This window comes from Callithrix jacchus, chromosome 2 (genome assembly GCF_049354715.1).
Source record: "Callithrix jacchus isolate 240 chromosome 2, calJac240_pri, whole genome shotgun sequence".
Taxonomy (NCBI): Eukaryota; Metazoa; Chordata; class Mammalia; order Primates; family Cebidae; genus Callithrix; species Callithrix jacchus.
In genome coordinates this window covers 13,050,245-13,073,052 of record NC_133503.1, presented here as the reverse complement: position 1 = coordinate 13,073,052, position 22,808 = coordinate 13,050,245, and the positions used below count along the sequence as shown (strand labels likewise).

Here is a 22,808-nt window from a genome sequence, read left to right as displayed (position 1 = left end):
AGCCGGATCCCCCGCCCCCAACGGCGCCGCCGATTGGCTGCCAGGCGAGACAATGACCCGGACGGGGGCCGCTGCTTTAAAGGGAAAGACGTCCCCGGTTAGGCGGCCGGGAGGAGATGGGGCAGGGGGCTCCCAGCAGGGACTTAACCGTTCCTAAGGAACGCGTGGCAGAGAGGAGAGAGCAGGAAAGAGGAGGAGACCAAGACTCTGTAGGACGACTGATGAGGTCCTTACCCCCTTGCTTTTTAGTTTTATTATTTTAATTCTTTTGGTAGAGATGGGGTCTTGTTATTTCGCCCAGGCTGGTCTCGTACTCCTGAGCTCAAACGATCTTCTTCAGCCTCCCAAGTAGCTGGGATTACAGGCAGGTGCCAGCACACCTGGCTAATTAAAAAAAAAAAAAAAATATATATATATATATATATATATTGTAGAGATGGGGTCTTGCTGTGTTGCCCAGGTTGATCTCTAACTCCTGGCCTCAAGCAATCCTCCTACCTCAGCCTCTCAAAGTGCTGGAATTATAGGCATGAGCCATCTCGTCCCTTCTCTATTCCCTTACCTTTTAAAGCAGGGTTGCGGAGAGAACTCCAGTACCCAGAAGGGTCATCTATCTTCAGGCTGCTGTGAGCCCGGTTTTGCCAATCCCGGGCCTAAATGGAATCACTGAGAGAGGGAGGGAAGGGAAGATTGAGAGAGAGACCAGAAGGAGTGTGTCTCCATCTCTCCCTGTTTTTTCCTTTTTTTTTTTGACACGGACTCCTGCTGTGTCGCCCAGGCTGGAGTGCAGTGGCGCGATCTCAGCTCACTGCAACCTCTGCCTCCTGGGTGTTCACGTGATTCTCCTGTCTCGGCCTCCTAAGTAGCTGGGACTACAGGCGCGTGCTAATTTTTTGTATTTTTAGTAGACACGGGGTTTCACCGTGTTAGCCAGGATGGTCTTGATCTCCTGACCTCGTGATTCGCCGACCTTGGCCTCCCAAAGTGCTGGGATTACAGGAGTGAGCCACCGTGCCCAGCCTTTTTTTTTTTTTTTTTTTAAGACACGGACCCTCACTATGTTGTCCAATTTGGTCTCGAACTCCTGGCCTCAAGTGAGCCTCTCGCCTTGGCTTCCTGAGTCATTGCGATTACAGGTGTCAGCCACAGTGCCAGACTAGCAAAAGATTTTCTACTGCTTGGACCCCAGGTTCTTCTGGGCTCCTGGCACCACAGTTTTGGTAGCAAAGACGAAGAAGCAGCTCTGACACCTTGGGGTAGCTGACACACACACCTTCTGTGAGGGTGTGTGTGTCTGTATGTGTTGGCGTGTGTGTGCATGTGTGTACATATGCACATCTGAATGCTTGTGTGTGTTGAGCATGTGCCCATCTACTTGTTTGGGGGTGAGGGAGCTTTGAGACCAGAGATGGCACAGGAAGTGGGTACTTTGTGAGGTCAACATGCCCCTGAAGGTTCTCTGCTCACCACATGCCCACCCTGGAAGAGACTCCACCTCTCCCCAGCCAAAGGACAGATGGCTTGAGCTGGCTCATGGATTAGCTACTGATGACCGTGACGTTTCAATGCCTAGGGCTGGTTCTGAGTTCAGACTTGGCTTCTAAGACTGAAAGTGTCCAGGTTTCAGTGGGAGGGGTGAGCTGTAGCGGGGAGGGCTGACTCAGGAGGTGGGAGAGTGAGATTTTCCAGAGTGACCCTAGGCCAGTCCATTCGAGGCTGGAGGAATTGTGCGGATCTTTTAAAGTGCTTATATTTCTTTTTCTTTTTTCTTCGTTTTATTTATTTATTATATATTTTTAAAATTGCATTTTAGGTTTTGGGGTGCATATGAAGAACATGTAAGATGGTTGCGTAGGTACCTACATGGCAGTGTGGTTTGCTGCCTTCCTCCCCATCACCTACATCTGGCATTTCTCCTCATGTTATCCCTCCCCAACTCCCCGCCCCCCACTGTCCCTCCCCTATTTCCCCCCCTACAGACCCCAGTGTGTGATGCTCCCCTCCCAGCGTCCATGTGTTTTCATTGTTCAACACCTGCCTATGAGTGAGAACATGCGGTGTTTGATTTTCTGTTCTTTTTTTTCTTTTTGAGCTAGAGTTTCACTCTGTTGCCCAGGCTGGAGTACAACAGCACAGTCTTGACTCACTGCAGCATCTGCCTCCAGGTTCAAGTAATTATTCTGCCTCAGCCTCCAGGTTCAAGTAATTATTCTGCCTCAGCCTCCAGGTTCAAGTAATTATTCTGCCTCAGCCTCCAGGTTCAAGTAATTATTCTGCCTCCTGAGTAGCTAGGGTTACAGGCACATGCCACCACTCCCGGCTAATTTTTTTTGAATTATTATTTTATTATTATTATTATTTTGAGACGGAATCTCACTCTGTCACTCAGGCTGGAGTGCAGTGGCACGATCTCGGCTCACTGCAACCTCCGCCTCCCAGGTTCTAGCAATTCACCTGCCTCTGCCTCCTGAGTAGCTGGGATTACAGGCACCCGCCACCATGCTGGGCTAATCTTGGCTCAATCACTCTGCCTCCTGGGTTCGAGTGATTCTCCTGCCTCAGCCTCCTGAGTAGCAACTATAGGCACCTGCCACCACGCCCAGCGAATGTTTTGTATTTTTAGTGGAGACAGGGTTTCATCGTGTTAGCCAAGATGGTCTTGACCTCCTTCCCTTGTGATCTACCTGCCTGGGGCTCCCAAAGTCCTGTGATTACAGACGTGAGCCACCATACCTGACCTTGTATTATTTTTAGTAGAGACGGGGTTTCACCATGTTGGCTAGGCTGGTCTGGAACTCCTGACCTCAGGTGATCTGCCCGCGTCAGCCTCCCAAAGTGTTGGGATTACAGGCATGAGCCACCATGCCCAGCCAAGTGCTTGCATTTTTTATTGTTTAAAATGCTGAGGTGAGGATGAAAAGAATGCTGGGGTGGAAAGAGAGTCTATTCATGTTATCTCTCTCCTTTTGTTGATATTTAATAATGTTGCCTCCTAATGTTGATATTTAATAAAGTAATGTAACTTACTCTGAAGTTCACCTTGCCAATTCTTACTACCCCTTCTTTCCTCCCCACCACCCTAACCGTCTCAGATTTAGAAGACTTGCCCAGGCAGGGCATGCAGTGGCTTACACCTATAATTGCAACACTTTGGGAGGCCAAGGTGGGAGGATCGCTTGAGGCTAGGAGTTTGAGACCAGCCTGAGCAACACAGAGACCCCCAACTCTCAGAAGAAGAAGGAAGAGGAGGAAGAAGAAGAAGAAGGAAGAGGAGGAAGAAGAAGAAGGAAGAGGAGGAAGAAGAAGAAGAAGGAAGAAGAGGAAGAAGAAGGAAGAAGAGGAAGAAGAAGGAAAGAGGATTGGGTCTTGCTACATCGCGTCAGGAGTTCAAGACCAGCCTGACCAATGTGGTGAAACCTCATCTCTACTAAAAACACAAAAAATTAGCTGGATGTGGTGGCATGCACCTGTAATCCCAGCTACTCGGGAGGCTGAGGCATGAGAATTGCTTGAACCCAGGAGGCGGTGAGCCGAGATCACGCCACTGCACTCGTGCCTGGGTGACAGAGTGAGACTCTGCCTCAAAAAAAAAAAAAAAAAAAAAGGCCTGGAAAAGGAAGGGCCTACCTGACTCTCTAGAATCCAGGAAGGCTTCTAGAAGTGAAGTTGGAGCTAAACTGTGAAGGATGAGGCCAGGCACTGTGGCTCACGCCTGTAATCGCAGCACTTTGGGAGCCCAAGGCAGGTGGATCATCTGACGTCAGAGTTCAAGACCAGCCTGGCCAACATGGCAAAACCCCATCTCTACTAAAAATACAAAAAGTTAGCTAGGCGTAACGGTGGGCGCCTGTAGTCCCAGCTACTTGGGAGGCTGAGGCAGGTGAATCACTTTAACCCCGGAGGCAGAGGTTGCAGTGAGCTGAGATCGTGCCACTGCACTCCAGCTTGGGCAACAAGAGTGGAACTCTGTCCCAAAAACAAACAGACGAACAAAAACCGTGAAGGCGGAATAAGAGCTTACAGGTGAAGTAGGTGGGAGACAGTCCACAAAGAGCAGCATGGACGGAGGTCTAGGGACACAAAAACTGGAATATGTGAAAACAGGAGTTCAGTTTAGAAGGAGGGTTGGACATGAGCTGCTGACAGGAGTCAGTGTCAGCAGGAGATGAGACTGGAAGTAATTAATGACCAACTGGAGGAGGCTGAGGCTGCAGTGAGCTATGATCACACCACTGCAGCCTGGGAGACAGAGAGACACTGCCTCTTAAAAATAAAATAAAATAAGACCAATGGGTTCATGCCTATAACTGTTTTTGTTTTTCTTTTTCTTTTTAGAGAGAGTCTTGCTTTGTCACTCAGGCTGGAATGCAGTGAGGCACCACTGCAACCTCAAACTTCCAGGCTCAGATGATCCTCCCATTTTGGCTTCCTGAGTAGCTGGGACCACAGGCAAGCGCCACCATGGCTGGCTAATTTATTTATTTCTTTTTTGTTTGTTTGTTAGGTAGAAACAGGGTCTTGCTGTTGCCCAGGCTATTTTTTGAGATGGAGTCTTGCTTTGTCTCCCAGGCTGTAGGATAGTGGTGCAATCTTGGCTCACTGCAACCTCTGTCTCCTGGGTTCAAGTGATTCTCCTGCCTCAGTCTCCTGAGTAGCTGGGATTACAGGCATACATCACCGTACCCAGCTAATTTTTTGTATTTTTATTAGAGACAGGGTTTCACCATGTTGGCCATGCTGGTCTTGAACTCCTGACCTCAAGTGATTTACCTGCCTCGGCTTCCCAAAGTGCTGCTGGGATTACAGGCATGAGCCACTGGGCCCAGCCTCAAACCGTCTTTTTTTTTTTTTTTTTTTTGAGACAGAGTGTCCCACTCTGTCACCCAGGCTGGAGTGCAGTGGCATGATCTCAGCTCACTGCAACGTTCACCTCCTGTATTCAAGCAAATCCCTGCCTCAGCCTCCTGAGTAGCTGGGATTACAGGTGCCCGCCACCACACCCGGCTAATTTTTGTATTTATAGTAGAGATGGGGTTTCACTATATTTGCCAAGCTGGTCTTGAACTCCTGACCTCAGGTGATCCGCCCGCCTCGACCTCCCAAAGTGCTGGGATTACAGGCCTGGCCTCAAACTGTCTGTTTTTATTGAACAGACCCAAAGTGTCTACTGTGTGCCAGGTGCTCTTATGAATGCTTTACACACATCCCCTCATTTAGCCCTTCTAACAACCGGATTGGTATCCCCATTTTGCAGGGGAACCAAAGGCATGGACAGATTGAGAAACTTGCCCAAAGTCCCTCAGCTGATAAATGACAGAGCTGAGATTTGAACCAAAGTATGTGAAAAGTGCTGATCCTGGGACTGAAAATGTTCTCTATGTGCCTGACAGACACTGGGAATAGAATGGCTCACAGAACATGATGCGACTCTCACAGAATTTAACATCTATCCCAGAAGACGGATGATTAAACAATTCGTTCAGTAAAGTGATCTGGAGAGCCTCACATTTCATGTGATGTCCGAGGTGCTAGGGCCAGGCCTAGGCACCACAGACCCCACATCTTGGAAATGATTTGGCATTTTGTGAGGGTCTGTTCCTTGGTCCTGTTCTCAGCCTTCTATATATATATATATATATATATATATATATATATATATATATATATATATATATATATATATTTTTTTTTTTTTTTTGAGACAAGAGTTTTGTACTGTTGCCGGGGGTTAATGCAATGGCGCAATCTCGGCTCACTGCATCCTCTGCCTTCTAAGTTCACATGATTCTCCTGCCTCAGCTTCCCGAGTAGCTGGGATTACAGGTGTACACCATCACATCCAGCTAATTTTTTGAATTTTTAGTAGAGACAGGCTTTCACTATTTCGGCCAGACTGGTCTCAAACTCCTGACCTAGTGATCTGCCCGCCTCGGTCTCCCAAAGTGCTGTGATTACAGGCATGAGCCACCTTACCTGGCCTCAGCCTTCTTTTAATTGTTTTCTTTCGTTTTTTTATGAGACAGGATCTCACTCTGTCATCCTGGCTGGAATGCAGTGGCTTGACCGCAGCTTACTGCAGCCTCAACTGACCGAAGTCAAGCAATCCTTTTGCCTCAGTCTCCCGAGCAGCTGGTACCACAGGCAGCTAATTTGTTTATTTTTTCTTGAGATATAGTCTTGCTCTGTTGCCCAGGCTGGAATGAGGTGGCATGATCTTGGCTCACTGCAGCCACTGCCTTCGAGGTTCAAGCGATTCTCCTGTCTCAGCCTCCTGAGTAGCTGGGCCTACAGGCAGGCACCACCACACCCAGCTAATTTTTTATATTTTTGGTAGAGACGGGGTTTTGCCATGTTGGCCAACCTGGTCTCCAACTCCTGACCTTAGGTGATCCACCCACCTTGGTCTCCCAAAGTGAGCTGCCACGCCTGGCCTTTTTTTTGTATTCTTTGCAGAGATGCTTTGCCACGTTGCCCAGGCTAGTCTCAAACTCCTGGCCTCAAGCAATCCTCCTGCCTCAGCCTCGAAAGGTGCTGGGATCATAGGCTTAAGCCACTGTACCTGGCCTTCACCCAGTCTTCTGCCAGATAAGCCAAGTGCCTTGGCTTCACAGGGAGGCCCAGGCCCAGGGCAGATGGCAAGTGCCCAGAAATACACAGTCCAGTGAAGGCTTCGACAGGAATGGAGCCAGCATTGCAGTGGGGCACAAACAACATTGTGGGCAGGGAAGCAATATTTAAACTAAGCCCCAGGAATGGCCTGGATTTTTCTGGCAGACATGGAAGTAGAGCTGGAGGAGGGGTGAAAGGCATTCTGAGTTGGGGGGATAAGACCTGGCCTTTTCCTCATGCAAAGAAGTTGACTCTTCTCCTGGAGTCCACTGGGAGCTACTGCAAGACTTCGAACAGAAGGGTTATTGATCCAATTGGTGTTTTAGAAAGATGTCTCTGGCAGCCATTTAGTAGACTGATTAAAAAGGAACTAAGCTAGAGGCCAGGAAATGAGCAGGAATCAAGGTAATAGTCATTGGCACACTGTAGAAGGGCTGCATTTAAGCAGTAGTCAACAGAGAGCACTGGGCTGGACGTGGTGGCTCATGCCTGTAATCCCAGCACTTTGGGAGGCTGAGGCAGGAGAATCACTTGAGGCCATGTAGGAGACCACTCTAGGCAGTGTGTTGAGACCCCATATCTAAAAAAATGTATATATATATATGTGTGTGTGTGTGTATATATATATATATATATATATATATTTTTTTTTTTTTTTTTTTTAATTAGCCAGTCGTTGTGGTGCTTGCCTGTAGTTCCAGCTTCTCAGGAGGCTGAGGCAGGAAGATCACTTGAGCCCAGGAGGTTGAGGCTGTCAGGAAAATAAAAAGAAAATGGAGACACTGACACGATGGATACACCAGGCATAGACTGCCACTCTCATACCGCTTCTCATTGCCCTGCTTTATTATGATTATCATCATCAATTATTTTTTATTTTTTTGAGACGGGATCTCACTGTCACCCAGGCTGGAGTGTAGAGGTGCAATCACAGCTCACTGCAGCTTCAATTCCCTGGGCTCAGAGCATCCTCCCACCTCAGCCTCCTGAGTTGCTGGGACTCCAGTCACCAGCCACCGCATATGACTAATTATTTATTTATTTTTATTTCTAGTAAAGACGAAGTCTTACTATGTTGCCCAGGCTGGTTTCAAATTCCTGAGCTCAAGCAACCTTTCTCCCTTGGCCTCCCAAAGTGTTGGGATTACAGGTGTGAGTCACTATCCCCAGCCTATTTTATTAGTTTTTGTTTTTTATAGAGACAAGGTCTCACTACGATGGTCTCAAACTCCTCCTGCCTCGGCCTCCTAAATTGCCTTCTTTGTTTATGAATAATGTTTTAGGCTGGCACTTGAGAGGCTGAGGCAGGTAGATCACGAGGTGAGGGGATCAGGATCATCTGGGCTAACATGGTGAAACCCCGTCTCTACTAAAAATATACAGAATTAGCCGGGCGTGGTGGCAGGAGCCTGGAATCCCAGCTACACAGGAGGCTGAGGCAGGAGAATTGCTTGAATCTGGGAGGCGGAGGTTGCAGTGAGCCGAGGTTACGCCACTGTACTCCAGCCTGGCGACAGAGTGAGACTTCATCTCAAAAAAAAAAAAAAATAATAGTAATGTTTTAGCTGGGTACATGGATAGAAACTACATTTCCCTGCCTTCCTTGCATCTGACCAAATTCTTGTTTTCATTTTAATTTATTTTTTATTAGAAATTTAAATAATAGAGATGGCGTCTCACTATGTTGATCAAGCTGGTCTTGAAGTCCCGGCCTAAATCAATCCTTCCATCCTGGCATCCCAAAGTACCGGGATTACAGGCGTGAGCCACTGTGTCCAGCTGCATCCAGACAACTTCTGAGCAGGTTAGTGTTGTCCTTAATCAGGAAAGGACCTGTGTTTCCCCCTTTACCTCCCTTCCCACATTCGAATATGATGGCGATTTCTGCCTAGGCCCCATGGAACAGAGAGATAGAAGCCACATGTTTAAGATGGCAGAGACCGGCAGTGGCCCACGCCTGTAATCCCAGCACTTTGGGAGGCCAAGGTGGGCATATCACTTGAGGTCAGGAGTTCGAGACCAGCCTGGCCAACATGGCGAAACCCTGTCTCTACTAAAAATACAAAAATTAACCAGGTGTGGTGTCACACACCTGTAGTCCCAGCTACTCAGGGGGGTGAAACAGGAAAATAACTTGAACCTGTGAGGCGGAGGTTGCAGTGAGCTGAGATTGCACCACTGCACTCCAGCCTGTGTGATGAAGTGAGACTCTGTCTCAAAAAAGAAAAGAAAATTTAAAAATATATATATATATATATCAGCTGGGCACAGTGGCTCACTTTGGGAGGTAACCGAATCACCTGAGGTTCAGAGTTCCAGACCAGCCTGGCCAACATGGTGAAACCCCATCTCTACTAAAACTACAAAAATTAACCAGGCGTGGTGGCTCATGCCTGTAATCCCAGCTACTTGAGGCCAAGGTGGGTGGACCACCTGAGGTCCAGAGTTCGAGACCAGCCTGGCCAACGTGGTGAAACCCGTGGTGAAAATTCGCTGGGCATGGTGGTGCACACCTGTAATCCCAGCTACTTGGGAGGCTGCCGCAGGAGAATCGCTTGAACCTGGGAAGTGGAAGTTACGGTGAGCTGAGATCACAGTGCCACTGCACTCCAGCCTGGGTGACAGAGCAAAACTCTGTTTCAAAAGAAAAAAACCCACATTTTTTTTTTTAATTTTTCTGTACAGATAGGGTCTCTACAATTTTTTTTGTAGAGATGGGATCTTGCTATATTGCCCAAGCTGGCATCAAACTCCTGGCCTCAAGTGATCCTCCTGCCTCAGCCTCCCAAAGTAGTACTGGGATGACAGGATGAGCCAACACACCCAGCCTAAAAAAAAAATTTTTTTTTTTTTTTTTTGAGACAGAGTTTCCCTCTTGTTACCCAGGCTGGAGTGCAATGGCGCGATCTCGGCTCACCGCAGCCTCCGCCTCCTGGGTTCAGGCAATTCTCCTGCCTCAGCCTCCCGAGTAGCTGGGATTACAGGCACGCGCCACCATGCCCAGCTAATTTTTGTATTTTTAGTTGAGATGGGGTTTCACCATGTTGACCAAGATGGTCTTGATCTCTTGACCTCGTGATCCACCCGCCTCGGCCTCCCAAAGTGCTGGGATTACAGGCTTGAGCCACCGTGCCTGGCCTTTTTTTTTTTTTTTTTTTGAGATGGAGTTTCACTTGGTCATCCAGGCCGGAGTGCAATAGCACGATCTTGGCTCACTGCCATGTGAGTTCAAGCGATTCTCTGGCCTCAGCCTCCTGAGTAGCTGGGATCACAGGCGTGCGCCACCATGCCCGGTTAACTTTTTGTATTTTTAGTACAGACCGGGTTTCCCCATGTTAGCCAGGCTGGTCTCAAACTCCTGACCGCAAGCGATCCTCCTGCCTCAGCCTCCCAAAAATGCTGGCATGACAGACATGAGCCACCACGCCCAGCCTAAAAAACCCGATTCCACTTCCTCTTCTCATTGCTGTGCCAGCTTTCTACATGGCCCCCCCGCCAAGGTGAGACACCCAAAGTCTGGTCCACGTTGTTTTTCTCCACTGCCTCATTCTTGCTCACCCATTGCAAACGCCCGAGGCAAAGCCAGCAGTGGCTTCTTCCCAGTCCTCCGCAGTCTTGCTTCATTTCTCTGCAGCGTTCAGCACAGTTTCCCATTCCTTTTTTGGAACACTCTTTTCTTTTGGGTTCCAGAAATCCGCATCCTCCTGATTTTCTTCTTAGTTCGCTGGCTTCTTTGGCAACTTGTTCTCCACCTAACCTCTAAATGTCAGAGTTCCTCAGAGCTTGGTCTTAAGCCATCTTGTCTCCCCCCTCCACCGCACCTCTTTATGACGTCATCGGCTAGAATGTGCCACTCACTCTTGGGGCTCTATTCCAACCTAGATTTCTCTGCTGAACTCCAGAACTATGTCTACAGCTGCCTATTAAACATTTCTCCTGGATTTCTCAAAGAACTAAAAATAGAACTATAATTGGACCCAGCAATCCCATTATTGGATATTTACCCCAAAGGAAAAAAAAAATCATCCTACCAAAAAGAAATATACGCTTATATGTTTCTTGCAGCACTATTTGCAATAGCAAAGACATGAAATCAACTTAGGCATCCATCAACGGTGGACTGGATAAAGAAAATGCGGTACAAATAGGTCATGGAATACTATGCAGCCATGAAAAGAAAGAAAATCATGTTATTTGCAGCAACATGGATGCAGCTGGAGTCCATTATCTTAAATGGATTAGAGCAGAAACAGAAAACCAAATACCAGATGTTCTGACTTGTAAATGGGAGCTAAACATTAGGTACTCATGGACATAAAGATGGCAGCAGTAGACACCGGGGACTACTCGGGGGAAGAGGAAAGAAGAAGGGCCAACGTTGAAAAACTATTACTACCTATTGGGCCAGGCACGGTAGCTTGTGCCTATAATCCCAGCACTTTGGGAGGCTGAGGCAGGTGGATCATTTGAGGCCAAGAGTTCAAGACCAGCCTGGCCAACATGGCAAAACCCCGTCTCTACTAAAAATACAAAAATTAGCCAGGCATGGTAGCGTGCACCTGTAATCCTAGGTACTCAGGAGGCTGAGGCAGGAGAATCACTTGAACTCACGTGGCAGGGATTGGCACACGCCTGTAATCCCAGCTACTTGGGAGGCTGAGGGAGAAGAATTGCTTGAACCCAGGAGGCAGAGGTTGCAGCGAGCTGAGATCATTCGACTGCACTCTAGCCTGGGCAACAGAGTGAGACCCTGTCTCAAAGAAAAAAAAAAAAAAAAAGGAAAAAGAAAAGCTACCTATTGGGTACTATGCTCACTACATGAGGGATGGGATTAATTGTATTCAAACCTCCGTGTCACACAATTTACCATGTAACAAACCTGCACATGTACCCTGTGAATCTAAAATAAAAGTTGGGAAAAAAAAGGGACAAATGTGGTGGCTTACACCCATAATTCCAGCACTTTGGGAGGCTGAGGCTGGAGGATCACTTGAGACCAGGAGTTTGAGACCAGCCTGGGCAACATGGCAAAACACTGTCTCTACAAAAAAAATACAAAAAATTAGCCAGGCGTGGTGGTGTGCACCAGTAGTCCCAGATACTGGGGAGGCTGAGGTGGGAGGATCATCTGAGCCGAGGAGGTAGAGGCTGCAGTGAGTTGTAATTGCACCCCTGCACTCCAGCCTTGGTGACAGAGTGAGACCCTGTCTCAAAAAACAAAAGCAAAAACAAAAACACCAAAACAATGTTCTCCATTGGTACTTCAAACCTAAACCTTCCCAATCTTAAATTCTTGATTTTCCTTCCAAAATGTGTCCCATCTCAAATGTTCTGCTTGAAGTAAATGATACCTCCAGGCCATTAGCACTGTTATTTCTTGTTTCTTGTTTATTTATTTATTTTATTTTATTATTATTATTTTTTAGATGGAGTCTTGCTCTGTAGCCCAGGCTGGAGTGCAGTGGCAAGATCTCAGCACACTGCAACCTCCGGGTCCAGTTCTAGCAATTCCCCGCTCTCAGCCTCCCAAGTAGCTGGGATTACAGGCACCAGCCACCATGCCCAGCTAATTTTTGTATATTTTAGTAGAGACGGGGTTTCAACTTGTTGGCCAGTCTGATCTTTAACTCCTGACCTCGTGATCCGCCTGCCTGGGCCTTCCAAAGTGCTGGGATCACAGGCGTGAGCCACCACACCTGGCTTATTTAATTTATTATTATTTTTTGAGATGGAAACTTGCTCTGTTGCCGGGCTGGAGTGCAGTGGCACTATCTCAGATCACTTCAACTTCTGCCTCCTGGGTTCAAGTGATTCTCCTGCCTCAGCCTCCCGAGTAGCTGGGACTACAGGCGTGCACCACCATGCCCAGCTAATTTTTCTATCTTTAGCAGAGACAAAGTTTCACTGTTTTGGCCAGGATGGTCTGAATCTCTTGATCTCGTGAGCAGCCCACCATGGCCTCCCAAAGTGCTGGGATTACAGGCATGAGCCACTGCGCCTCACTCGGCCTGTTTTTCGTTTTTGAGACAGGGTCTGGCTCCATTACCTAGGCTGGAATGCAGTGGCACAGCCTCACTGTAATCTCTGCCTCAGGAGTTCAAGTGATCTTCCCACCTTAGCCTCCCAAGTAGCTGGGACTACAGGCACACGTCATGTTTTTTTTGGTAGGTTTGACAAGGTCTTGCTATGTTGCTCAGGCTGGTCTGGAACTCCTGGACTCAAGTGATCCACCTACCTCAGCCTTCCAAAATGCTGGGATTAAAGGTGTGAGCCACCACGCCTGGCCCGAACCCTTATTTCAATGCCCATCTGCTTCCTCTGTAGATTGCAAGCTCCAGGAGGAGGGTGCACCTGTCATTCACAGTTACATCCTCATTGCCTAGGGCAGTGCCATCATCTGGCTCAGTAAATATCAATGAGTTAAAACAGGAAAGCTTATTAGCACAGAAACCAAATCAGAGGAAGCAGCACAGATGCCCTTTCGAGACTGACAAAATTGGGCTGTGGTCCTAGGCTGCTGGTGGTCTAAGTGATTTTAGGGAAGTCACTGGGACATCTACAGATTGAGGAAATTGACATCATTATGGCTGAGGTCCCTCCCAAATTCTAATGTCTAGTTGACATCTATTATCTATTGTTTATTTGTCACTGAATTGGTAGGTGCTCATAAATAGAATTTGTGCCTAACTACCAATGTGATTGTTTATATTTTCTTTAAAAAAACTGTGCTTTTAGCTTTGCGCAGTGGCAGTATCGTAGCCAATGAGGTTTATTTGAGGTGTGATTATTGCTAATTGAAAACTTTTCCCAATACCCCGCTGTGACGACTTCCAATACAGTCGGCACTGGCAATTTTTGACAGTCTCTATGGAGACTGATTAAAAAAAAAATTGTGTTTTTGTTTCTCATATTGAGAGCTCTGTCATGCCACTGTTGAATTCTTCCCAAGATTTTCCCCCAGCCAACCTTCAAACTCTGCTTCCTTGGACGGATTTGGCAATAGCTTTGGACATAATTGCCTACAATAATGAAAACCTACAGGATTCCTTTTTAATTTTCCTTTTGGCATGTTTAGTATTTCCCCTCCCCCACCGGACAGCTCACTCTGAGCGTGTGTACACGTTACAAAGACAACTACCATGGGGCCGGGCGCGGTGGCTCACGCCTGTAATCCCAGCACTTGGGGAGGCCGAGGCGGGTGGATCACGAGGTCAAGAGATCGAGACCATCCTGGTCAACATGGTGAAACCCCGTCTCTATTAAAAACACAAAAAATTAGCTGGGCGCTGTGGCATATGCCTGTAATCCCAGCTACTCAGGAGGCTGAGGCAGGAGAATTGCCTGAACCCAGGAGGCGGAGGCTGCGGTGAGCCGAGATCGCGCCATTGCACTCCAGCCTGGGTAACAAGAGCGAAACACCGTCTCAATAAAAACAAACAAACAAACAAAAAAAACAACAAAGACAACTACCGTGTTAATAACATATTCAATTTGAAAAAAAAATGCCTTTGAAAAACAATTTGTAATGCCTTTCACAGAGACTAAATGAAGAGTCTGTTTCCATACTTAAAAAAAATTTCATCTTTTTAGATTCAGATTCATGTGCACATGAATATACCCATGTTACATGGGTATATCTCGTGATGCTGAAGTTTGGGATACAACTGATCCCAACACCCAGATAGTGAGTACAGTACTCTATAGGTAGTTTTTCAACCCTTTCCCCCTACCTTCCCCCTCTAGTAATCTCCCGTGTCTATTGTTCCTGTCTTTTTGCTCATGACTACCCAATGTTTACCTCCTACTTATAAGTTAGAACATGCAGCATTTGGTTTTCTGTTCCCTCATTAATCCACTTAGGATAAAAGCCTCTAGATGCTTCCATGTTGCTGCAAAGGACATGATTTCTCTTTTTTCTTACCTCCCTTCCTCCCTCCCTTCTTTCTCCTTCCTTCCTTCTCTCTCCTTTTTCTTTCTCCCTCCTATCTCCTCCCCTTCCTTCTCTCTCTTTACTTTTTCTCTTTCTTCCTTCTCTATTTCTCTCTCTTTCTCTCTTTCTTTTTAATTTGAATCCGAGTTGTGCTTTGTCACCCAGGGTGCAGTGAGTGTTGGGATCTCGGCTCACTGCAACCTCTGCCTCCCGGATTCAAATGATTCTCCTGCCTCAGCCTGCAGGCACCACCACGCCCAGCTAATGTTTGTACTTTTAGTAGAGACGGGATTTCACCAGGTCAGCCAGGCTGGTCTCAAACTCTTAACCGCAAGTGATCCACCTGCCCCAGCCTCCCACAGTGCTGGGATTACAGGCATAAGCCCTGTTTCGTTCTTGCTTATGGCTGCGTGTTTTGATACTCTCAATTTACAATGACTCAGTGAAGGCTATTCGTTGACTTGAACTTTCCAACGCATTTCCATAATCGATGGGGTTCTCAGTAAGAATTCGAGACTTGGCCGGGCACGGTGGCTCAAGCCTGTAATCCCAGCACTTTGGGAGGCCGAGGCGGGTGGATCACGAGGTCAACAGATCGAGACCATCTTGGTCAACATGGTGAAACCCCGTCTCTACTAAAATTACAAAAACTTAGCTGGGCACGGTGGTGCGTGCCTGTAGTCTCAGCTGCTCGGGAGGCTGAGGCAGGAGAATTGCCTGAACCCAGGAGGCAGAGATTGCGGTGAGCCGAGATCGCGCCATTGCACTCCAGCCTGGGTAGCAAGAGCGAAACTCCGTCTCAAAAAAAAAAAAAAAAAAAAAAAAAAAGAATTCGAGACTTGGCTGGGCACCGTGGCTCACCCCTATAACCCCAGCACTTTGGGAGGCCAAGGTGGGCGGATCACTAGTCAGGAGATCAAGACTATTGTGACCAACATGGTGAAACCCGGTCTCTACCAAAATACAAAAAATTAGCTGGGTGTGGTGGCGCAGGCCTGTAGTCTCAGCTGCTCGGGTGGCTGAGACAGGGGAATCACTTGAATCCGGGAAGTGGAGGTTGCAGTGAGCTGAGATTGCACCACTGCACTCCAGCCTGGTGAGAGAACAACACTCTCTCTCAAAAAAAAAAAAAAAAAAAAAAAAACACCAACTAAACAAACAAAAAAACACAAGAATCTGAAATTGCAGGGCAGATGGCTGTCAACACCCCCATTTAACAGATGTGGACACTGAGGCCTATACCTACATTCTTGTCCCTTTCCCTTTACAGGAAAGGTCCCTGGAGGAGGGGGGTTCATCTAGAGGCTCCTACAGATATACTGGAATGCACAGTAAAGTTTTGGCTGCCTGGGTTCATATCTAAACTCTGCAGTCTCAGGTCTCTTTCCACTACTAGTAAATGGGGAGAAGCCTGGGCGCAGTGGCTCACACCTGTAATCCTAGCACTTTGGGAAGCTGAGGCAGACGGATCACCTGAGGTCAGGAGTTCGAGACCAGCCTGGCTGACATGGAAAAACCCCATCTTTACTAAAAAAAAAAAAAAGCCAGGCATGGTGGTGGGCACCTGTTATCCCAGCTACTCTGGAGTCTGAGGCAAGAGAATCGCTTGAACCCAGGAGGTGGAGGTTGCAGTGAGCCGAGATCGTGGCCCTGTACTCCAGCCTGGGTGACAGAGTGAGACCCTGTCTCTCTCCACCACCAAAAAAAGAAAGAAAATGGGGGGAATGGCAGAGCGCGGTGGCTCACGTTTATAATTTCAGCACTCTGGGAGGCCAATGCGGGCGGACCACGAGGTCAGAAGTTTGAGACCAGTCTGGCCAACACAGTGAAACCCTGTCTCTACGAAAAGTACAAAAGTTAGCTGGGCGTGGTGGTGGGCGCCTGTAATTCCAGCTACTCGGGAGGCTGAGGCAGGAGAATCGGGAGAACCCGGGAGGTTACAGTGAGCCGAGACTGCGTCACTGCACTCCAGCCTGGGCAACAAAGCAAGACCCTGTCTCAAAAAAAAAAAAAGAAAGAAAATGGGGAGAATGTTAGCACTTAATTTCCTAGTACTATGAGACGTAACATATGTCAGTCTGGGCAGCATAGCAAGACCCCATCTCTACCAAAAATCTGAAACTTAGCTGCGCATGGTGGCTGTAGCACGCCTGTGGTCCCAGCTACTGGGGAGCCTGGGGTAGAAAGATTTCTTGAGCCCAGGAGGTTGAGGTGGCAATGAGTTACGATCATTATCACTGTACTCGAATTTAAAAATAAGTGTGAAACTCAATAAATATGAGTTGTTATTACAGTGGCAAGCCCTGAAAGGGGGTCAACGGAAGCCCAGTGGGCGAGGCTGAGGAACTGCCTGGACATGACCCTTCTCATGGCATTGCCAAGGGCGCCCGAATCAGATCCTACCCACTCCTGCTCCAGGACTTTCTCGGAATCGCGCCCCTTCTTCCAGACGCCTCGAGGCGGGCCCAGTCCAGGTCACTTTAGCTCCGCCCCCTGAGTAGGGGCGTGGCCTCCTCAGGGCCGGGGCGTGGCCCAACCGGGAACTGGGCCGTCGAACTCTCCTTCCTAGCCCGGAGCCACCCAATCCGGGCGTGGCGGGAGGCCGATCACGTGACCAGCGAGCGGCCTCGGCCTCCCAATATGCCAGTACCATCTCCGCCAGTCCCAGAGGGGGGATGTATAACTCCTTTCTGGGAGGCAAACCTATATTTGAGTCCTGTTTGCATCCCCATGCCGTGGGGTGAAATTCCTGGGGGACTACTGGGCCCGTCTTTGCCCCCTCGGTGGGGTTTTGTTCCCTGGCTTCCTCCCCGCGTAAGGTAGTTGGTCTCGCCCAGCTGGGACCTGGGCGCGGCGGCGGCAGCCGCGTCACTGGCGGGCGGGATCCCTCCGCTCTGGGGAGGCAGCGCTGGCGGCGGGGCTGGGGCCACTGAGGAAATCCATCCGCGCCGCCGCCGCCGCCGCCGCCGCCTCCGCCGCGGAGGAAGACAGCGTCGCCAGCGACCCCCGCCGCAGAGTCCCACCGCCACAGGTACCTCCGCTGGCAAAAGGAGTCCTCGCGCCCCCCAGCCCCAATTTCCCCGGGGGAACCTCTCTTCCTTCTGTCTCCCCGGGCTGGCCTCCTGGGAGCGGACGTAACTCTCCAGACCTCCCCTCCCTTCCTCTCTGGCCCCGTCGCTCCCAAACCCGGAAGGGAACTGGGGGGACCCTCGCCCCCCACCGCGCGTGTGGATTCCTCAGCGAAGTTTTTTCCTGACCCCAGACCCCAGCCCCGCCCCGCCTGCCTCTTGCTCCCATGGAAGTTGGGGGTCTAAATTCCGGGCTTCCTCTAGGCCCCGCCCCGCCCCCTTTCCCCACTGCCACCCTCCCGCCTGCCCCCTGGGAGCACCCCTCGTGTCCTCCACTGTCGCACCCCTGCCGGCCCTCGCCTTGCAAAACTCCAAAATCAGGGAGAAGCAGGCAAGGCCGCGAGGCCACCCTTCCCTTCGTGTCCACCCTACCCCTCATTTGGGTTCTGCCCGTGGTTTCTGGCCCCACTCCCCGAAACCGGAGCCCTCGGTGCACTATTCCCTTTACATATCCACACCCCAAGCCCAGCTCCCAGGTGCCCGCCCAGCTTTCTTTTGGGCAAAATGGAGGTCGTGGGGGCTGGAGGGCTAGGCCCACTGCGCTTCACAGCGCCGCACCAGCCCGCGCCGCATCAGCTGCCAAATCCGGGGACCCTCCCGTCACCTCTCCTGTGCCCCGCCAGACCTGCGGAGGCGGTGGCACCCCCATTTATCTGTGGAGCCCCGGCTGCTATATCCCCAGAATCTGGGGGCTGCTGAGGGCACTGGGGGGTGATGGGGACCGAGGGCTGAGAGCGTCGCCCCCGCCCCGAGTGGCTTCCTCCTCCTGCCCTGCTTCCCTCTGCCGCGGGCCTCCGGCGGTGCCGCCAGGCCTGGGCTGGTAGCTGGACCAGGCTTTGTGCGGGCCTGGGGGTTGGGTGGAGTAAGGAGTTTTGCCCGCGCCCTCCACTCCGGATTTTGAGGAGCACCCCCTGGCACTGTCGTAGAAAGCTGAACTTACAAGGAGGGGAAATGTCGGTGGGAAAGAGGAACCTGGGGCAAGTGGGAGCTGGGTGGGGGACGCCTGGGCCGGCCCAGTGCAGTGTGCGTGGCCGGATCACACAGGTGTCCCGGGGTGTGGGGGGGGGACAGGACGCTGGCGCCTGGAGCGGAGCAAGCCATGTCCCTGGAGCCCCGGCGCCGAGCCCGCGGGCTGGGCCTTTCGGGTGTCCAGGGCGCTGGGGCTCGGCCGCCTGGGGCCACCTGCGGGCGCCTGAGAGAGAGCAGCTCGGCGCCTCGGGGCCGGGGGCCTCGCTGCGGAGCCGTAATTACTCGAGAGCGGTCCCTACGGGCTTTCTGTGGGCGCGGCGGGGCGGGCGGCCTCGGCGCTGGAGGGAGCAACAGCTCCGGGCTGCCTTCCCCGTCGCTGTAGCCCCCACCCACGGCGGACGGCTAATGGGGCGCAGCCGGACCGGGGATTATCCGGGGTGAGCTGTCCAGAACCTATTAGCGCCCAATCGGCTTTTCCCAAATCCTGTAAACAGCCACCCGGGCCGGTTCTGGGGAGGGGCGGGAGGCTGGGTCGGGCGGGGGCGATGGGGCCGGGGGTGGGGTCACCCACCCTACAGGTCTCTGCCGTGGATGCGGTTGCCTTGGTAACGGGGCTAGGGTGGGGGCATTTCACCAATGAGGTGCTCTCGGTCCGGGTGACGGTTGCCTAGGCAACCCCACGAACAGCCCAGCTTTCCCCTCTGGTCTCCCCCCCCCACCCGCCACTGTCGAAGCTGGGGGTGTGTGTGGAGGGTGTGCGGCGTGTGGGGGTGAATTTCAAGAGGCACCTCCCCTTTTAAAATTAGGTGCTTGGAGGGCGGTGCCTGTGCGGGCTGGGGCAGACGCCAGGTCTGTTTTCGAAGGGACACCCCCCCCCCAGTTCCTGCCGCTGGTGTCCCGCCCGGGCTGTGTCCGAGGGAGGGGTTTCCCCTGCGCTTCCTCTTGCACTTCCCGCTCCGTTTCCGGGGGGCAGGAGGAAGATTGGGGAAGTCGGCTCTTACTCGGCGACGTCTCCGGTGCTGGAGACCCTGGTTGTGCCCGGGGACCGTGCCGCGCCGCCCCTTCCCCCTCCCCGTGCTTACCCCTTCCGGGCCGCGCTGCAACCCCGCCTTTCCCCCCCACTTCCCCGGCGGCCTCGGGCCTGACGTCAGCCCTGCATCCCCCAGGCCTCGGGCCAGCGGCCAGGAGCTGCCTCCCCCAGCCCCCGTCCCGCGGCCCCCAGCCGCCCCCAACCCCGCCCCACGGGCCCGGCGCCATGAGTGAGCTGGAGCAATTGAGACAGGAGGCCGAGCAGCTCCGGAACCAGATCCGGGTGAGGGCCTGGCGCGGGGTGGGCGGTTTATGTGTACCCCGCCGGGTGCTCTGGACCGGACTGGGTTTGGGTTTTTCTGGGGGCTGGTGAGGGGCAGGGGGAGGGAGACTTTAATGGCTCAGAATCTGACCCTGTCCACTCCTGTCTTCTATTATCTTCCCTCCTTCCCAACCTGCCTTCTCTCGCGGCTCTCTGGCTCTGCCACCCTCTCTACAGGATGCCCGAAAAGCATGTGGGGACTCAACACTGACCCAGGTGAGGGCGCTCAGTGGCCGGGGGTGACTGGGAGTTGGAGGGGTGAGGATTGGAGGGCACTGCTCTCTGCAGTCCTGCTGCTTGGGCCTCCCTGAGACCATTTTGTCTCCATTTCCAGATCACAGCTGGGCTGGACCCAGTGGGGAGAATCCAGATGAGGACCCGGAGGACCCTCCGTGGGCATCTGGCAAAGATCTATGCCATGCACTGGGGGACCGACTCAAGGTGTGTGTGTAGATACAGGCTGGCGCTGTGAGCTGGCTTTGTAGCAGGCTGTGGGGGCAGCCTCAGATCTGGTGGGATGAGCAGGCTGCCAGAAGAGCCAGAATGTGTCTGGAAAGATGGTGACTCCCAGACATGCCCGCCAGACCTGGATAGGCAGGATCATTTCGGAACTTGTGGGGTGCAGCCAGAGATTCTCTCTCTCGGGTGGCTCACGCCTGTAACCCCAGCACTTTGGGAGGCCAGGGCAGGATTGCTTGAATCCAGGAGTTAGAGATCAGCCTTGTAGTCCCAGCTATGCTGGGGAGGCTGAGGTGGGAGGATTGAGTTCCAGGCTGCAGTGATGGCACCACTGTACTCCAGCCTGGGCAACAGAGAAAGACCCTTCCTCCCACCCAGTGGGAGGGGGGTGTGTCTTGCTTTGAAGCCACAACCCTCTGCTTTCCCCGAACTGTTCCCCACCAGGCTGCTGGTCAGCGCCTCCCAGGATGGGAAGCTCATCATCTGGGACAGCTACACCACCAACAAAGTAGGGTGGCACGGGCTGCAGGGCGGGGTGGGGGCGCAGGGCCCTGGCTGGCTCTGACCTGGGCGCTGCCCCTGCTCCGCAGGTCCACGCCATCCCTCTACGCTCCTCCTGGGTCATGACCTGTGCCTACGCGCCCTCAGGGAACTTTGTGGCCTGTGGGGGTTTGGACAACATCTGCTCCATCTACAGCCTCAAGACCCGAGAGGGCAACGTCAGGGTCAGCCGGGAGCTGCCTGGCCACACTGGTGAGGGGCCTGACCTGGCTCGGGCCCTTTTTGGGGTGGGGGGGGTATGCCGCCCTCCGTGTGGAGACCTGGCTGACCAGCTCCTTCCCCAGGGTACCTGTCGTGCTGCCGCTTCCTGGATGACAACCAAATCATCACCAGCTCTGGGGATACCACCTGGTGAGGCTCTGCCAGGGCTGGGCAGTCTGAGGGAAACCACACTTCCTGCCTCGGGGGCCACTGTCCCAGTGCTCAGCACACAGCTTGCACCGTAGCCTCCCTCTCCTGGTGGGTGATAAGGGGGTCAGGGAGGGATGCATCCCCCTCCCCCCCACACCTAAGGCTCTGAAAAGAGCCTCTTTGGATCCTTCCACAGGACTGGGCTCACGTGGTAGGGTGGAGAGAGCAGGGACTCTGTCCTTTGCTCTGTCTCTTATCTTTTCCTTCTTCCTGTCACTTCTCCAGTGCCCTGTGGGACATTGAGACAGGCCAGCAGACAGTGGGTTTTGCTGGACATAGTGGGGATGTGATGTCCCTGTCCCTGGCCCCTGATGGCCGCACGTTTGTGTCAGGCGCCTGTGACGCCTCTATCAAGCTGTGGGACGTTCGGGATTCCATGTGCCGACAGACCTTCATCGGCCACGAATCCGACATCAACGCGGTGGCTGTGAGTTCCGGGGCGAGCTGGGCCAGGCCTTCCCCAGCAGGCTCCCAGCCCTGCCCCTTGCCCTCACCCCACCCTGGTCCTGTGTCCTGCAGTTCTTCCCCAACGGCTACGCCTTTACCACTGGCTCTGATGACGCCACGTGCCGCCTCTTCGACCTGCGGGCTGATCAGGAGCTCCTCATGTACTCCCACGACAACATCATCTGTGGCATCACCTCTGTTGCCTTCTCTCGCAGCGGCCGGCTGCTGCTTGCTGGCTATGATGACTTCAACTGCAACATCTGGGATGCCATGAAGGGCGACCGTGCAGGTGAGAGCTGGGGTCCCAGACTGACAGGCAGGGACCTGGAGCCTGTGCCAAATTGGTTCTGACGTCTCCCTCCTCCCTCACAGGGGTCCTCGCTGGCCACGACAACCGCGTGAGCTGCCTCGGGGTCACTGATGATGGCATGGCTGTGGCCACGGGCTCCTGGGACTCCTTCCTCAAGATCTGGAACTAATGGCCCCACTCCTGCTGGGCCCAGGCCGGGAGGGACCCTGCCCATGCCCACACTACAGTCTGGGGCTGTGGGGCTGGGGGTACTCCCAGTCCCCTTCCCTGGGCCACGGGGCCTTGGGTCCCTGCCCTCCCACCCAGGTTTGGTTCCTCCCGGGGGCCCCCACTGTGGAGATAAGGGGATGGAATGGGGGAAGAGGAGGGGCAGGAGGCCCTCATCCTTCTGCTGCCCTGGGGTTGGGGCCTCACCCTTCTGGACGGCCAGAGGCAGGAGGTGAAAACCCCAGGGGCTGGCTTTTTTAAAACTGGTTTTATTTTAATTTTTATTATATTTTCAGTTTTTCCATAAAGGAGCCAATTCCAACTCTGTACCTGGTCTCTGCCCTTGCTGTGTCCTCCTTGTTTCTGGTCTTTGCTGGTTGAGGGCTGCCAGGGGAGTGTAAACCAAGCAGCTGCAGTAGCTGGTTG

At 52.1% G+C, this 22,808-nt stretch overlaps 1 protein-coding gene, 1 long non-coding RNA gene and 1 other non-coding gene across 5 annotated transcripts; 2 read left to right on the top strand and 1 right to left on the bottom strand.

The window, feature by feature from the left end:
* Positions 1-256: 256 nt before the first annotated feature.
* Positions 257-10,394, bottom strand: LOC118149515 (uncharacterized). The gene is made up of 3 exons (XR_004737042.3): positions 10,168-10,394; positions 563-666; positions 257-384 (listed from the first exon to the last, which is right to left on the bottom strand). It is a non-coding gene; the product is annotated as an uncharacterized LOC118149515 (long non-coding RNA).
* A 2,948-nt stretch (positions 10,395-13,342) lies between these two features.
* LOC118151736 (U4 spliceosomal RNA) lies at positions 13,343-13,483 on the top strand. Its single transcript, XR_004740153.1, has one exon. It is a non-coding gene; the product is annotated as a U4 spliceosomal RNA (small nuclear RNA).
* A 3,926-nt stretch (positions 13,484-17,409) lies between these two features.
* GNB2 (G protein subunit beta 2) lies at positions 17,410-22,709 on the top strand. Of its 3 annotated transcripts, none has more exons than XM_002743993.6 (10): positions 17,410-17,570; positions 19,803-19,948; positions 20,165-20,203; positions 20,322-20,428; positions 20,891-20,954; positions 21,037-21,199; positions 21,292-21,358; positions 21,644-21,845; positions 21,938-22,154; positions 22,238-22,709. In XM_002743993.6, the coding sequence occupies exons 2-10, from the start codon at positions 19,892-19,894 to the stop codon at positions 22,342-22,344; spliced, it is 1,023 nt and encodes a 340-aa protein (XP_002744039.1). In that variant the 5' UTR covers positions 17,410-17,570; positions 19,803-19,891; the 3' UTR covers positions 22,345-22,709. The 3 variants fall into 3 exon arrangements, with proteins under 3 accessions (XP_002744039.1, XP_008980701.1, XP_078212266.1); XM_008982453.5 differs by having other exon boundaries at positions 17,410-19,073; XM_078356140.1 differs by lacking the exon at positions 19,803-19,948.
* The last annotated feature ends 99 nt before the right edge of the window (positions 22,710-22,808 follow it).

Bases quoted from the DNA above. Each gene is read 5' to 3' on its own strand.
- GNB2 (XM_002743993.6), top strand. From the start codon at position 19,892: ATGAGTGAGCTGGAGCAATTGAGACAGGAGGCCGAGCAGCTCCGGAAC. The intron at 20,204-20,321 runs GTGAGGGCGCTC...CTCCATTTCCAG, and splicing joins GGGACTCAACACTGACCCAG to ATCACAGCTGGGCTGGACCC. The intron at 21,200-21,291 runs GTGAGGGGCCTG...CTCCTTCCCCAG, and splicing joins GGAGCTGCCTGGCCACACTG to GGTACCTGTCGTGCTGCCGC.